Source organism: Macrobrachium rosenbergii, chromosome 16 (assembly GCF_040412425.1).
Source record: "Macrobrachium rosenbergii isolate ZJJX-2024 chromosome 16, ASM4041242v1, whole genome shotgun sequence".
NCBI lineage: Eukaryota > Metazoa > Arthropoda > Malacostraca > Decapoda > Palaemonidae > Macrobrachium > Macrobrachium rosenbergii.
This window is the reverse complement of record NC_089756.1, coordinates 20,182,530-20,196,225: the sequence shown is the minus strand read 5'-3', so window position 1 is coordinate 20,196,225 and position 13,696 is coordinate 20,182,530. Positions and strand designations below refer to the sequence as shown.

General features: G+C 35.4%; 1 protein-coding gene across 1 annotated transcript in view; it reads right to left on the bottom strand.

Annotated features, from left to right (window-relative positions):
* LOC136847165 (platelet glycoprotein V-like) overlaps positions 1 to 13,696 on the bottom strand; it is a 440,086-nt gene that overhangs the window by 5,748 nt on the left and 420,642 nt on the right. The window contains exon 4 of the mRNA XM_067118571.1: positions 10,657 to 10,767. Coding sequence (XP_066974672.1) covers positions 10,657 to 10,767 — 111 coding nt within the window. The remainder of the gene's footprint in view (positions 1 to 10,656; positions 10,768 to 13,696) is intronic.

The window sequence follows — 13,696 nt, the reverse complement described above, 5'->3', positions numbered from 1 at the left end:
CATAGTTCAACTGCGAGGTTTTCCTCCTGTTACACCTTTCAAACCTTTCTGCTCTCAATTTCCCTTTCAGCGCTGAATGACCTCATTGGTCCGATCGCTAGGCATTTTGCCTGAATTGTATATTCATACACACTTAAGAGGGATACTGGTTACAGCATGAAATGATGTAAGGCCGTGTCAAGAGTAGATGTCAAAACAAAAGTAAGTTTCTGGAGCCTGTCGTCCTCAGTCAGACAGAAGATCTTAATTTGTCAGGAGGGCCACTGCAAATCCCATAGCACTAATAATTTGATGTTATTTTGGCATATTTCTTCTCTTATGCAATTTCTATGGAAATTAATGGCATTGTTCGCCGGCACTATCTCTTTATCAAGATAGCATCGGCGAGCAATGCCACTAACTTCAGTAGAAATTGATCATGTTGTTTTGAGAACCATTCTCAAGAAAATGTTCCAATAGTTCGGCCCCCCCCCCCCCGCGGGTAGGTCAAACCAGGTGCGAGCTAAAGTTATTCCACCATGTATTCTCTAGACCTTGATTCCACCCTTATATATGTTACAGTCAAACTGTGAAATCAGTCATTTCGTGAAATGACTGAAATTTCAGGCAGATAGCGAAATGCACTTAGGGGACATTTGATCCCCAGGAGCTAGTACTAAACACGGCGAAACAGTGAGTCACCTACACTGTTTCGCCGGGTTTAGTACTAGTCCCTGGGGTCAAATGTATTTCGCCGTGTTCAGTACTAGCTCCTGGGGGGATCAAATGTCCCCTAAGTGCATTTCGTTATCTGCCTGAAATTTCAGTCATTTCACGAAATGACTGATTTCACAGTTTGACTGTAACATATACAATACATAACTACCTTCTTCTATATTTATTAGTGATCTGGGTTGAAGCAATGTCACCCGAAAAATATGCTTTTTAATGTTCATGTCGTTTTTATAGGCTTTTCAATTACATAAAATGCTGTTAGATTGTATACCTATATGTATATATAATTATTCATCAATATATTAGAGAGAGAGAGAGAGAGAGAGAGAGAGAGAGAGAGAGAGAGAGAGAGAGAGAGAGAGTTCACTACTAAATTCATCAATGATAAACCCACAACTATTCATTGCCTCTCGAATTTTAAATTCAATTTGACTAGTTGGTGTATATGATTGTGGTTTTACGCATAATACACACGCGCATAAATGCACACACATTTATATATATATATGTACAAATATATATGTGTATATATATGTATGTATATACACACACATACTCGTATATATGTATATATATATTGGATGTTAAACTACATTTGTAGCTTAATGTTTGTGTATATAAAATGTCACGGTGATGTGATATATATATATATATATATATATATATATATATATATATATATATATATATATATATTTGTGTGTAATTATATATATACACATCTATATGTATACGTATATATACATATCTATCTATCTATCTATCTATCTATCTATCTATCTCTATCTAGCTATCTCTATCTATCTATCTATAAATATATATGTATGTATATATATATATATGGAGCCTCGATGGCTCAGTCGGTAGAGCAGCAGCTTCGGACTTCGTAGAGGTCCGTGGCGCGGGTTCAAATCCGCAGCCGACTGGTCAGAGAAGGCAGACACTTTGCTATCCGTGTAGACACCCCGGGATTACGTATGTAATCAACGGATAGGTTTGCTGAAAGCAAATGGGTGTTACAGACTAATACACACATAAACAAAGCCACTCCAACATCTTCTAAAAAACATAACAAACACCTCACACGTCTCGAACTGTCGACCTAACCGCCCAGTTCTCCTCGCTGCTGGGAGAAAGGGAGCTGGGGATTGGTACGATACACGTACAAATCGTTACCGGGTTCTAAGCGATGTCAGGCAGGGCAGCCGATCGAGGCTACGGCCTACCCCAACGCCAAATCAAAGTCCTTCGAAAAGAAGGCATATTGCTTACCCCATATAAAAATGGGAAAAAGCACGTTAAAACGAAGAAGATATATATATATATATATATATATATATATATATATATATATATATATATATATATATATATATATAAGACCACGGAATTTGTGTTAACACCGTCTTACTTGGTATGAAGAACAAGTTTGCCTGTTAATAATTCTGACCTTATGATAATAATAATAATAATAATAATAATAATAATAATAATAATAATAATAATAATAATAATTCCCAACACAGAGGAAATGATTACCGGAATGAATAGATAATTTTATGATTTTCATAACCTAGAGGAGCTCTTAAATGTCATTTCTAACACTCATATTTGGTTATATTTACACCCACTAAACACAACAATCTCCATGCTCCCATTAATAACCTAGAATAAAAGTTAACTATTTCTTTACGTCGGCAACTACGAATATATCATAGATCTTACACGTGTTATACGAACACGTATGACAGGTGTCAGTCCTCGACGTTATGGTTCTTGATGTAATTCAACAATGAAGAGTAGGTGGCTTGCAGACATCTTCAATGATGGTCAGGAATCATTCCAAGATTCCGAGGAATTTTGGAGTTCTAAGCCGCTCGTTGCGAAGTTACGTTCATTCCACGGTCGCGTTCGATACTGATGGTCATTTATAAAGCCCCATAGCGGGGTAGTGCCGTCAGTGCACCTCACGTGGTGCACTGTAGGCGTTACTTAAGGTTCTTTGCAGCGTCCCCTCGGCCCCTAACTGCAACCCCTTTCATTCCTTTTACTGTGCCTCCGTTCATATTCTCTTCTATCTGACTTTCCAATCTCTACTGACAATTATTGTTTCATAGTGCAACTGTGAGGTTTTCTTCCTGTTACACCTTTAAAACCTTTTTGCTCTCAATTTCCCTCATAGGTCCCAGCTCTTAGCTTTTGTCCAAAATTCTATATTCCATTCCATTCCAGTTTAATTCCTGTATACAGAGGCTGTTGGAACGGGCACCCCGTTGGCTATATCTAACATAGACCGGTCGGAAACAAGGAGGCGATGGATCCGCCTAACTATTAAAGTATACTAGATTTTAAGAGTTAGGAAAAAAGGCAGGAGCAAGAGAATACAAAGGTTTGGAAGCTCAGCGCAAAACTAGGAGGTATCTCAGGCGTTGGGATATCATTTTGCCTGCCTCAGACTGTCTGTCTTGGTCTTCTTTGTTATAATAATCTCTTGCTTCATGCTGTCATTCGGTTGCCTTTAGTGTTTTCCCGTATCTTGAAATAGCTGGAACTTGCGTTCTAGTATAGATGGTTGTAGTGTTTCCTCTTGTACTGTTTAGTTTCGTGTGGCTGGAATGGCTGAAAGCCAAAACTAGAAGAAAAGATTTCTTGTGAAATCATCATGACATGGTTCCTTCTGTTGGTCTTTGTTAAGAAATATATGGAATTTGCTTGGTGTAACAGAGTAATTTAATGTCGTTTTCTTAGAGTACTTTCTATTTGCACGTGATTAGAATGGAGTAAAATCGAACTTAACAATAAAAGAATAATCCTACAGAATGGACTGCCCTTATGTAAAGATAGAAAGACCGAAGAAGTAAAAAAGAATAAGATTATATACATTTTATAACAAACTACAACAGGTTTCAGCGGCTGCAAAACGACATCCTCCATTGGTCAATGTGCCATTCATGTCCAGTATCAATCTTCGTTATCACAGAATCTTCAATAAGAAATTTATTCAAATGCTGGTTGTCCCTGAAGGCTCCGAGCATCCGCATGACGATTGACATGCACACGTTATCCAGTTTAGACCCTTGTCAGTCACTGGCTTCCCACATTATTGTGGGAAAAACAAATCATTCAAGAAAAAGATGAAACGCAGTAAATTAAACGGATTGATACTTGATTTTTTGTGGGGACAAAGCTCAGTTTCTTGAGTCTTATATCCTATTCTCCTTTGAGAAGCAAGTATATATTTAATCTCTCTCTCTCTCTCTCTCTCTCTCTCTCTCTCTCTCTCTCTCTCTCTCTCTCTCTCTCTCTCTCTCTGCTTTTAACAGTTGTGTTCACTGGGTTTCTTTTCCAATGACAGCATCACGAAACACTAGCATTAAATATGAATGCAAATTTAGCGTTAAATAACCTAGGTAAATAATCAAAGATGCTTGTTAATTGGCGCTGTGAAAACTACGTTTGATTAATATTCAAAGGTAATTGTATGTTGTGCCCTGTTTTAAAAATTTTTTAGTTCTCACTTACAAATGCGTTTGAATTTCACCATTGATTTTGAATCAATCATGATAATATAATGCACCGGTAAACTAGTAGGACGTAAATGAAAATAGATTTTTATTAAACGAATTAGCTAATAACATTTGGTTTGTGTGGAAATCAACTGCATTAAATGAAAGCAACATTGCGTAACCAACACTAGCTTTGGAATAAGTGATAGGATTCGTCTTCAAATTAAATGCTTTCTTTTAGGAAAGTTATCATACAGTTAATTAAGGATCGCTGCCCTGATCTTATTTGTTGCCTGTTAGTACATTACCTTGTTATAAGGTGTAGGTCCTATTGCTAGGTAACCAATTGCTTCTCAGCCACGTAAAATAAGTCTAATCCTTCGGGCCAGCCCTAGGAGAGCTGTTAATCAGCTCAGTGGTCTGGTTAAACTAAGGTATGCTTAACTTTACCAGTAAACTGCATTTTAAAACCCAGAATGATTCACTGAAGTGATTAAAAAAAAAACAAGCAGCAACTTGAATTACGCAGAATATTATGTACTTGGTTAATGTAATGTGATAAGCAGGCGTCGCATTTTGGACAGGTTAAGCTTGGTTGAACGATTTGAGAAAAAGAAACAAAGAAAATCCAATGTAGAGCCGTAGATGACAACTGTGCTTTAATGCAATACGATAAAAAGGACTGCCATGTTGAAACCGATTATTCTCTCAATGAAGTACAATCTGGGTGATGTATTGGAATATTTTCAGCAAAAAGAAAATCTGCCCCTTATGACAGGCAAACTCCGGTATCAGATTAGGTAGTAAGTTCTTCACACCTGAATTCTACCGAATGCCTTCATGGTTTTAAAGGAAAATTACTTCTTAATATCTATTTATCGCAGCGCGAAATAACTCACCGTGATCGCTTTTCGCAGTTAGATGCTGCCACTCTTGTAGAATCTGCGGGTAATGCTGAAATATATTGAGTCTCGCAGCTTTTTTTTTTTTGCTTGATTGTTAAATACCCGAATTTAATGAAATATTTAAAAAATGACACGATTAGTTCTTTGTCAGTAAAGCATATAAATCAGAGGCAAATCAGTCACGTAATCAAGTATTCCTTTTTTGTGTAATCAGTTTTTGCGACCGATGTTGGGAGTGGCCGGATTTGTAACAAAGGGATATAGCCTTGATTGCAAAAAGAGATTTCCAGTAATTATATGCGACTGCTTAATTTTAATACTATTTATGCAGTAAAAAACCAGTATATTACATAACGTAATTGACCGTGTTTTTGGGAGCACCTGAGAGAGTAAAGTTTTTTTATTGTCATTTTACTCGTATAGCTGTATATTTCAGGCTGGTAAGCTCTAAAGTCTGGAACTTTTAGTGTTATCCCCGTTAAAGCCTTTTTGGAAAGCTAAACACCGCTGCAAAGATTGTCATGTCAGAATGATACATGGATATATAACCCCAAGGCCAAGAGAGACAGGGTCTACCCAGTTGGGTGGAGTCGCCTCCCACCTGGGGTAACTAACTACGTAGGCGATGACGTATCTTAGAGGTACCGGCAATTCACCTGCTGACGCAATAAGGAGGTAGACAAAGTTCCGCCTACATAGGAGATTTTGGGGGAAGTGAGCAGATCTTCTCTTCCTCTTGGCCTTGTATAAGCCTATTTCAAAATACTCCTTTTGGTCGTATCAACATGTGTTAATTGAGGTCCAGGCACGGGGACTAAACCAAGCCAATTTGATCAGCCTAGAATATATTCACAGAAAAAATCTAGGGTTATTAGTGCAAAGGTAAATTCAGAAAGTTCTTCAGTCGCACCAGCAGCGTTTTGATAGCTCTGAAGCTCATAACATTAATACTTTATTATGTTCAATATGCGAACTTGCGTACCTTTCATATACATTGTTGATGTGCAACAACATTTTTAGTATATATGCTTGAATAGACTTATATAACATAATCTGACATTTATTATCTTCATCCCTGTCTTACACTGAAATCGGACCGCTTAATTAAGGCAAAGACACTACAAATTTTGAATGAGAGAGAAAAAAAAATGCTATTTCTCATCAAGCGAAGTATATTTTAAGTGGATGTGACTTTTCGGAGGACAATCAACAAAATCTTGTTTCCCGTCTGTGTTGGTTCCTTTTCTACAGTCACGTATCACACACACACACTCACACATACACACATATATATTATATGTGTGTATGTATGTATATGCATATGTGTGCGCGCGTGCATGCACCTAAGTAATCTGATGTGCGCGGAAAGGGGATTCAGTACTGTATTTGCTGAAAAGATTTACAAGCTGATCGATCAATGAGGTAAGGGTAACAGTCATTTTTTCAGTTGCAATGAGTATTGTTATTCATCCAAAGCTGTAGCTATTCAGAGAGTAAGTAGTTGCAAGTGAACTTCTGTAAAGTGATAATAATAAACAATCTTTAATTAATAGACAGAAAACCTGCCAATCCTTTGACAAACACAGAAGGAGTGAAAGGCTGAAAGTGTGTAAGTTTCTTGACGCAGGAGAAAAAGAACGGAAAATTTGATGATTAGAAATATAAGGTGACACTAATCGCAAAAATTGCTGAAATGGAAAGAGGGCAGATGATTAAACCTTGTATTAGAAATTCATTAAAAAAAATAAAGGCGATTTATTATTACTTTCCAATAAAGTGTCACATTTGAGTTTTAAAAAGCCTGTGTAAAATTGTATGTTAATTTAGCCTCGGCGCGTATGATGCATTCTACCTTGGGGAAATCAAATACAGGGTGATCTATTCCTCATTGTGAGAAAAATAACGGCCGACCGCGAGACATGAGTTGCCAAGTAGTAAATTCGAGAATATCAGGAAATATTTCATCATAATTGCACAATATCACACTATCTGGTCATGCACGGAAAGCTGTAAATTGCTTAAAATGTTTATGAATCTCATTCAAGGACAAACGTCGGCTCAAAGGGTTCTGAAGAGCATGGTCATGTATACATAAACACTATGTATCCGAATGGACACAACGACCTCTTCACTACTTTGTTACCTCAAGTATTTTAATACGCTTCCCTCTGAAAGTCTTGGAATCCGAAAAGGAATAATTAAAGAAATCCCCCCCCCCCCTCCTAAGGAGTAATCGAACCAACGCTTATTGGTTAATGCTTTATCACCTAAAATGGGTGACAGTTGATATTAAAGCTGGCGTCCAGCTGACGTGGTTGTCAACGCCGACTTTTCAGACAACAGAGTAACCTTTGTACTTTGATAGGCAATTTTTCCTTTCTTTCAGTGCAGAATAATGAAAAAAGTGCGCTGTATATCATACGGAACCGGTTGGAAAAACTTTTTAGATCTAAGTTAAGTATACCTTAGTTTAACCAGACCACTGAGCTGATTAACAGCTCTCCTAGGCCTGGCCCGAAGGATTAGACTTATTTTACGTGGCTAAGAACCTGTTGGTTACCTAGCAACGGGACCTACAGCTTATTGTGGAATCCGAACGGCATTATACCGAGAAATGAATTTCTATCACCAGAAATAAATTCCTCTAATTCTTCATTGGCCGGCCGGAGACCTGAACGCGGGCTCAGGAGAGTGCTAACCGAGAACGGTACCGACCCGTCCAACGATCTAAAATACAGGCAACGGTCGACATGCAGTGAACTCGTAGCTTTTAGATTCCTCAAGTTATTTTGCCTACGTATCCTGTGCAAACTTTAAATCCAGATTTGGGAACAGAGAAAATCCCACTTCAAGCCAGGATTCGAACCACTGTCGGCTGGAATAACTGTGGTATTGCGTGGACAGATGTCCTCATAACCCATGTTTCCATATAATTTTATGATATATTTCTACCATTACAAATTGTGAAAATGTAAAATTTCACGTGACATTGCAGTTTTTAAGGACCAGGTCGTGTATATATATATATATATATATATATATATATATATATATATATATATATATATATATATATATATATATACACGACCTGGTCCTTAAAAAAACTGCAATGTCACGTGAAATTTTACATTTTCACAATTTGTAATGGTAGAAATATATCATAAAATTATATGGAAACATGGGTTATGAGGACATCTGTCCACGCAATACCACAGTTATTCCAGCCGACAGTGGTTCGAATCCTGGCTTGAAGTGGGATTTTCTGTTCCCAAATCTGATTTAAAGTTTGCACAGGATACGTAGGCAAAATAAACTTGAGGAATCTAAAAGCTATGAGTTCACTGCATGTATATGTATATATAAATATATATATATATATATATATATATATATATATATATATATATATTTATATATACATATACACATTATATATATACATATATATTTATATTTATATATTTTATATATATATATATGTATATATATATGTATATATATATATATATATATATATATATATATATATATATATATATATATATATATATATATATATATATATATTATATGTGTGCATGTATGTATGGCAGCTTCATTTGTTTGCTTTTATCTCTGGAGCATCCTTGTTAAGGAAAACGACTGTATATACATATATATACATATACATATACATATATATATATATATATATATATATATATATATATATATATATATATATATATATATATATATATATATATATATAATATATATATATATACATATATAAACACTTGAACCTTTGATTCCTTTAATTTATGCACAGACCTAAGCAAAATGAAACCTAAAGAGAAAATGCTTAAACATTCAGAAACATAGATATATTTTTTCCGGACGTTTCGAAGTCATACAATTGAGCAGATTTTACAAATTCATTCTCCTCTGCATCCCAGAAAGAGAATTTCCTCAGAATAAGAGACTCGCCGTCCATTAGTTCTGGTAATTTTTTGCTGCTCGCATATATGTCGGAGGTTATTTTCCTCGGCAACTTATTCCTGAGTCCTTGGGCGGGCGCTTATTCTATTCCCAGTAGAATAGTCGCACAATATGCAGTATTCCGTTAGGCGTATATAAGTCCCAGTGGGTTATTCGAACAATATTCACTGTTTTTAGATAGTAAAAAAAACAGAATACTAAAAATCCTTTAATTAAGAATTCTTGCCAGTCTCAGGTTGACATTTATATTTTCCTGATAAACAAAAATGTCAAAACAAAATTCGAGATTTGCCAACGGAACATAAACATCGGGGAATAATTCTCAGGTAAGAGCTTTACTTTCAACACCAAGGCACTATAGTCGTGGAGTTGAAATTAAAACTTTTACCTGAGTGGCTGAAGGCTGTGTTATAATGGACAGCATCTTGCTGTCAATCTTTGGACCAGGTAGCCAGTTATTATTGATGTATTTCCATCAACTAGCGTAGAAAACTGCTGGCATGGTATGAACGAGGTCAAGTATGTTCGTGCTAACGCATCGGTGTAATGAACGCAGACAACTATTATAAGAAAGGACTATTCTCCCATGTTTATTTTCAATTGACAAATATTTCGTTTATCAGCAAAATATAGAAGCTAACTTGAGACTGGAGAGAGTTTTGAATCAAAAGATTTTATTTTCCTTTTTTTTATTGTTTTTTTTTTTTATCTAAAAACAGTGAATACTGTTTGAATATTCTACTGGGATTTAAACAAGGCTAAAGGAGAACTGCATACGGTTCGATCATTCTACTGGGAATAGAATTCTCTCCCTGGTGCAAAATTGGGTGTTCAGAGTCCGAAGGTCCACACCGGGCCTCTCTAACTATAGCTTGTCTGTGCAACTGTGGGGTTTTCTCCCAGTTCCGCCTCTAGATTATTATACCTCATCTCCTTTGCTTTCTGGATCATTTTATTTTGCTGTCCAACTACTCCAACCCCCTTTTTAGTTTTCTGAAAAAAGAAAAGTATTGTGCCGGCTTTCTCTGTCCTTCCGCCCTCAGATCTTAAAAACTAATGAGGCTTTAGGGCTGCAAATTAATATGTTTAGCATCCACCCTCCAATCATCAAACATAACAAATTGCAGCTCTCTAGCCTCAGTAGTTTTTACTTTATTTAAGGTTAAAGTTAGCCATAATCGTGCATCTGGCAACGATATAGGACATGCCACCACCGGGCCGTGGTTAAACATTCATGGGCCGCGCTCATTCAGCATTACACCGAGACCACCGAAAGATTGATCCGTTTTCGGTGGCCTTGATTATACACTGTACAGAAAACTCGATTGCGCTGAAGAAACTTCGGCGCATTTTTTACTTGTCGCAAAGTCCCCCAGTTCTTGGCTTGCTTGACAGCCTAAATTTCATAAATCAATCCCCACCAGGCCTCCTACCCCCCCCTTCACACCTTACCAGACCTACAAGCTGCCTTGAGGCAAGGACCCGTGTTGGCATAAGGCCCCGGCTTAAACCTAAACGAAAACACGCAAGCTGGAGCTCATCCTCACCTGCACAGCATCAAGGAGAGAGTGATCAGGAGGACGAAGCAGATGCTGATGATGACCACGCTGAACATCACTTCGACTCTCTCTCCGCACATGTGCTCGCTCGGCACCAACCTGCAATGGTCGTGTGGGTCAGGTTTCTGCTCTTAATCTCGTGGCTAGTCTGGGGCAGATTGAAGTAGCGGTAGAATAATATATATATATATATATATATATATATATATATATATATATATATATATATATATATATATATAAATAGGCATACATAGTTATGTACATGCATAAGTAGGAATAACTGGGCAAATATAGAGACCAACGACAAATAACTAGTCAAGGGCAGATTGAAGTAACAGTAGAATTATCATGTGTATATATATACATACATACATACATCCGTAGATATGTACATTCATACGTAGGAATAACTGGGGAAATATAGATTCAAAGCAACAAATGGTTAGTCTAGGTCAAATTTAAGTAAAAGTAGCATTTAAATGTATACATACATATACACATAGAACTTAAATTCGTACATATATAAACAGGAATACCTAGGCAAATACGGACCCCAAACAAGAGGTGGCTAGTCTTGGGCATATTACAGTGACAGGAGAATTTATTATACATACATAATTACATACTTACATACATAGGAATGAATGGACATTACAGACCCCATAGAAAAATATAGCTTTAGTCTGGATTACAAGGTAATATTTATATTTCATAAAAGGTACTTTGATAATACCCATCATCTTGAAATGATATTTATTTTTATGTAATGATACTGAAATTACATTTTTTCTGCGTCGCAAGGAGACCAGTGTAATACGAAATGTTTTAAATTCGTTTTGTCGATTTGACATTTAATCTGTTCAGAGAATATTATCCGTCGTGAAATACAATTTTTTAAATAATCAAAATGCTCTTAACTTTATGGTCTGTTTGATCAGTTTGCATGTTTAAAAAAGAACAATGTAATATGTCTTTATGAAACGTCTTTTTTTTTATTTAAACATTTTAGAAACAGCAGGTTACATCTTTTTATTACACATTCGTGTTTTATATATATATATATATATATATATATATATATATATATATATATATATATATGTGTGTGTGTGTGTGTGTGTGTGTGTGTGTGTGCATGTATGTATATATGTGTGTATATAAATTTACGAGAATGTATGTGCTTGTTTACCTTAGAGTTTTATTAAAGTCTATTTCAGTATGATACAGTTCCCGTTCACGAAAACTTCAAAGTTGCATGAGACTGTCTTTCATATTATACATTTTGCTTTTCGCTACTTCAATACTTTTGGATACTCCATGGGAAAAATAATACCGACAATATATCTAAAAAAAAGTAGACTGATAGTGGGACACTATGATTTGTTGTGTATTTATTACGCGAGGACGTTCATTAACACATTTTAAGAATGAATAAGAATAAAATATCACTACAATGTAAAAAGAAAATCGTAGAATGACCGTGTGTTCATTATAGAGGAACCTGTGAATCGGTGGCTAGCAACAGAAAATATTGACGACTATTTAAAATGATAATCGTAGGTTAATCATGTTTTCAACACAAAGATCCCTCAAATTCTTCGATACGTTAATTTAAAAGATATCGTGATTCTTCGAGGAGGTAAATGAAAAATATTGCAAAATGTAATGCGAACAATATGCAAAAGAGATGTAGACAAACACTGTTGAACACAAATATTCTTATGAATTATGAGGTGAACACAAATATTCTTAAGAATTATAAGGTGAGCGCAAATATTCATGAATTATGAGATGAACACAAATATTCTAATGAATTATGAGATGATCACAAATATTCGTATGAATTTTGAAATTAGCACAAATATTCTTATGAATTATGAGATGAATACAAATATGCTTATGAATTATATGATGAACACAAATATTCTTTTCAATTATGAGATGAATACAAATACTCATGAATTATGAGATGAACACAAATACTCTCATGAATTATGAGATGAGCAGAAATATTCTTATGAATTATGAGATGAATGCAAATATTCTTATGAATTATGAGATGAGCACAAATATTCTTATGAATTATGAGATAAACACAAATATTCTTATGAATTATGAGATGAGTACAAATATTCATGAATTGAGATGAACACAGATATTCTTATGATCATTATGCAAAGTAGAATGAAGCCAGGCAAACCTAAGAAGCGTCTGATATAACGTTGTGACGTTGGCGGTATCCTCAACCTAAAAAGGTTATGGTAAGGGAGTCACGCACGCGGTCATCGGGTGATTAAAATTCGACTTATTTTATTTTATTTTTTTTTATTATTTTTTTTGTATTCAAGAGAGACTCCTGCCTTTTATTGTGTGTGGGAATTCCGTTCAGCCTTCCGTTGCCTGTCCCTGGCTTTTTACTGAGTTCTCTACCCCCCCCCCCTTTTTTTTTATTCATACGATGTCTTAGACGAAATATAAAGATTAAACATGGGAATTGCAAATGTAAGATTTTACAGACGCTAAAAAAACGTATTTTTAGGGGAATATTCTCGAATATATTTTTGACATCTTTATCTATTAATATTTTTTTATACAGATGATTGCAGAAAAATATGAAACTTATAAGCAGAAGGTAAACTTGCAATATTAAGAGAAATGCGAAATCTTTCACTATTCGTTTTTCTGAGTTCTTATTTTTCTTACTTATACTTCTGGCAAAGAGACTGATCAATATACAATAACATAAAAATAAAGGGAAATAACGCGGGAGCGATTTTCAAGGCTTTTTCAGGATAACCCCCCCTTTTTTTTTTTTTTTTAAATAGGTGACGAGTTACAAATATGAAATTTGTGAAGAAACAGGAACTTACAGAGAAATGATGATAAATAAATAAGCTAATTAACTGACATACAGTTACTCATATTCCGGGAATATTTCCCGAGATAATTTCCTGTTCTGATTCCTTATTAATGCATCTTATTATAGAAATTTTATAACATAAACACGTCAACTGTAAGGGAGAGG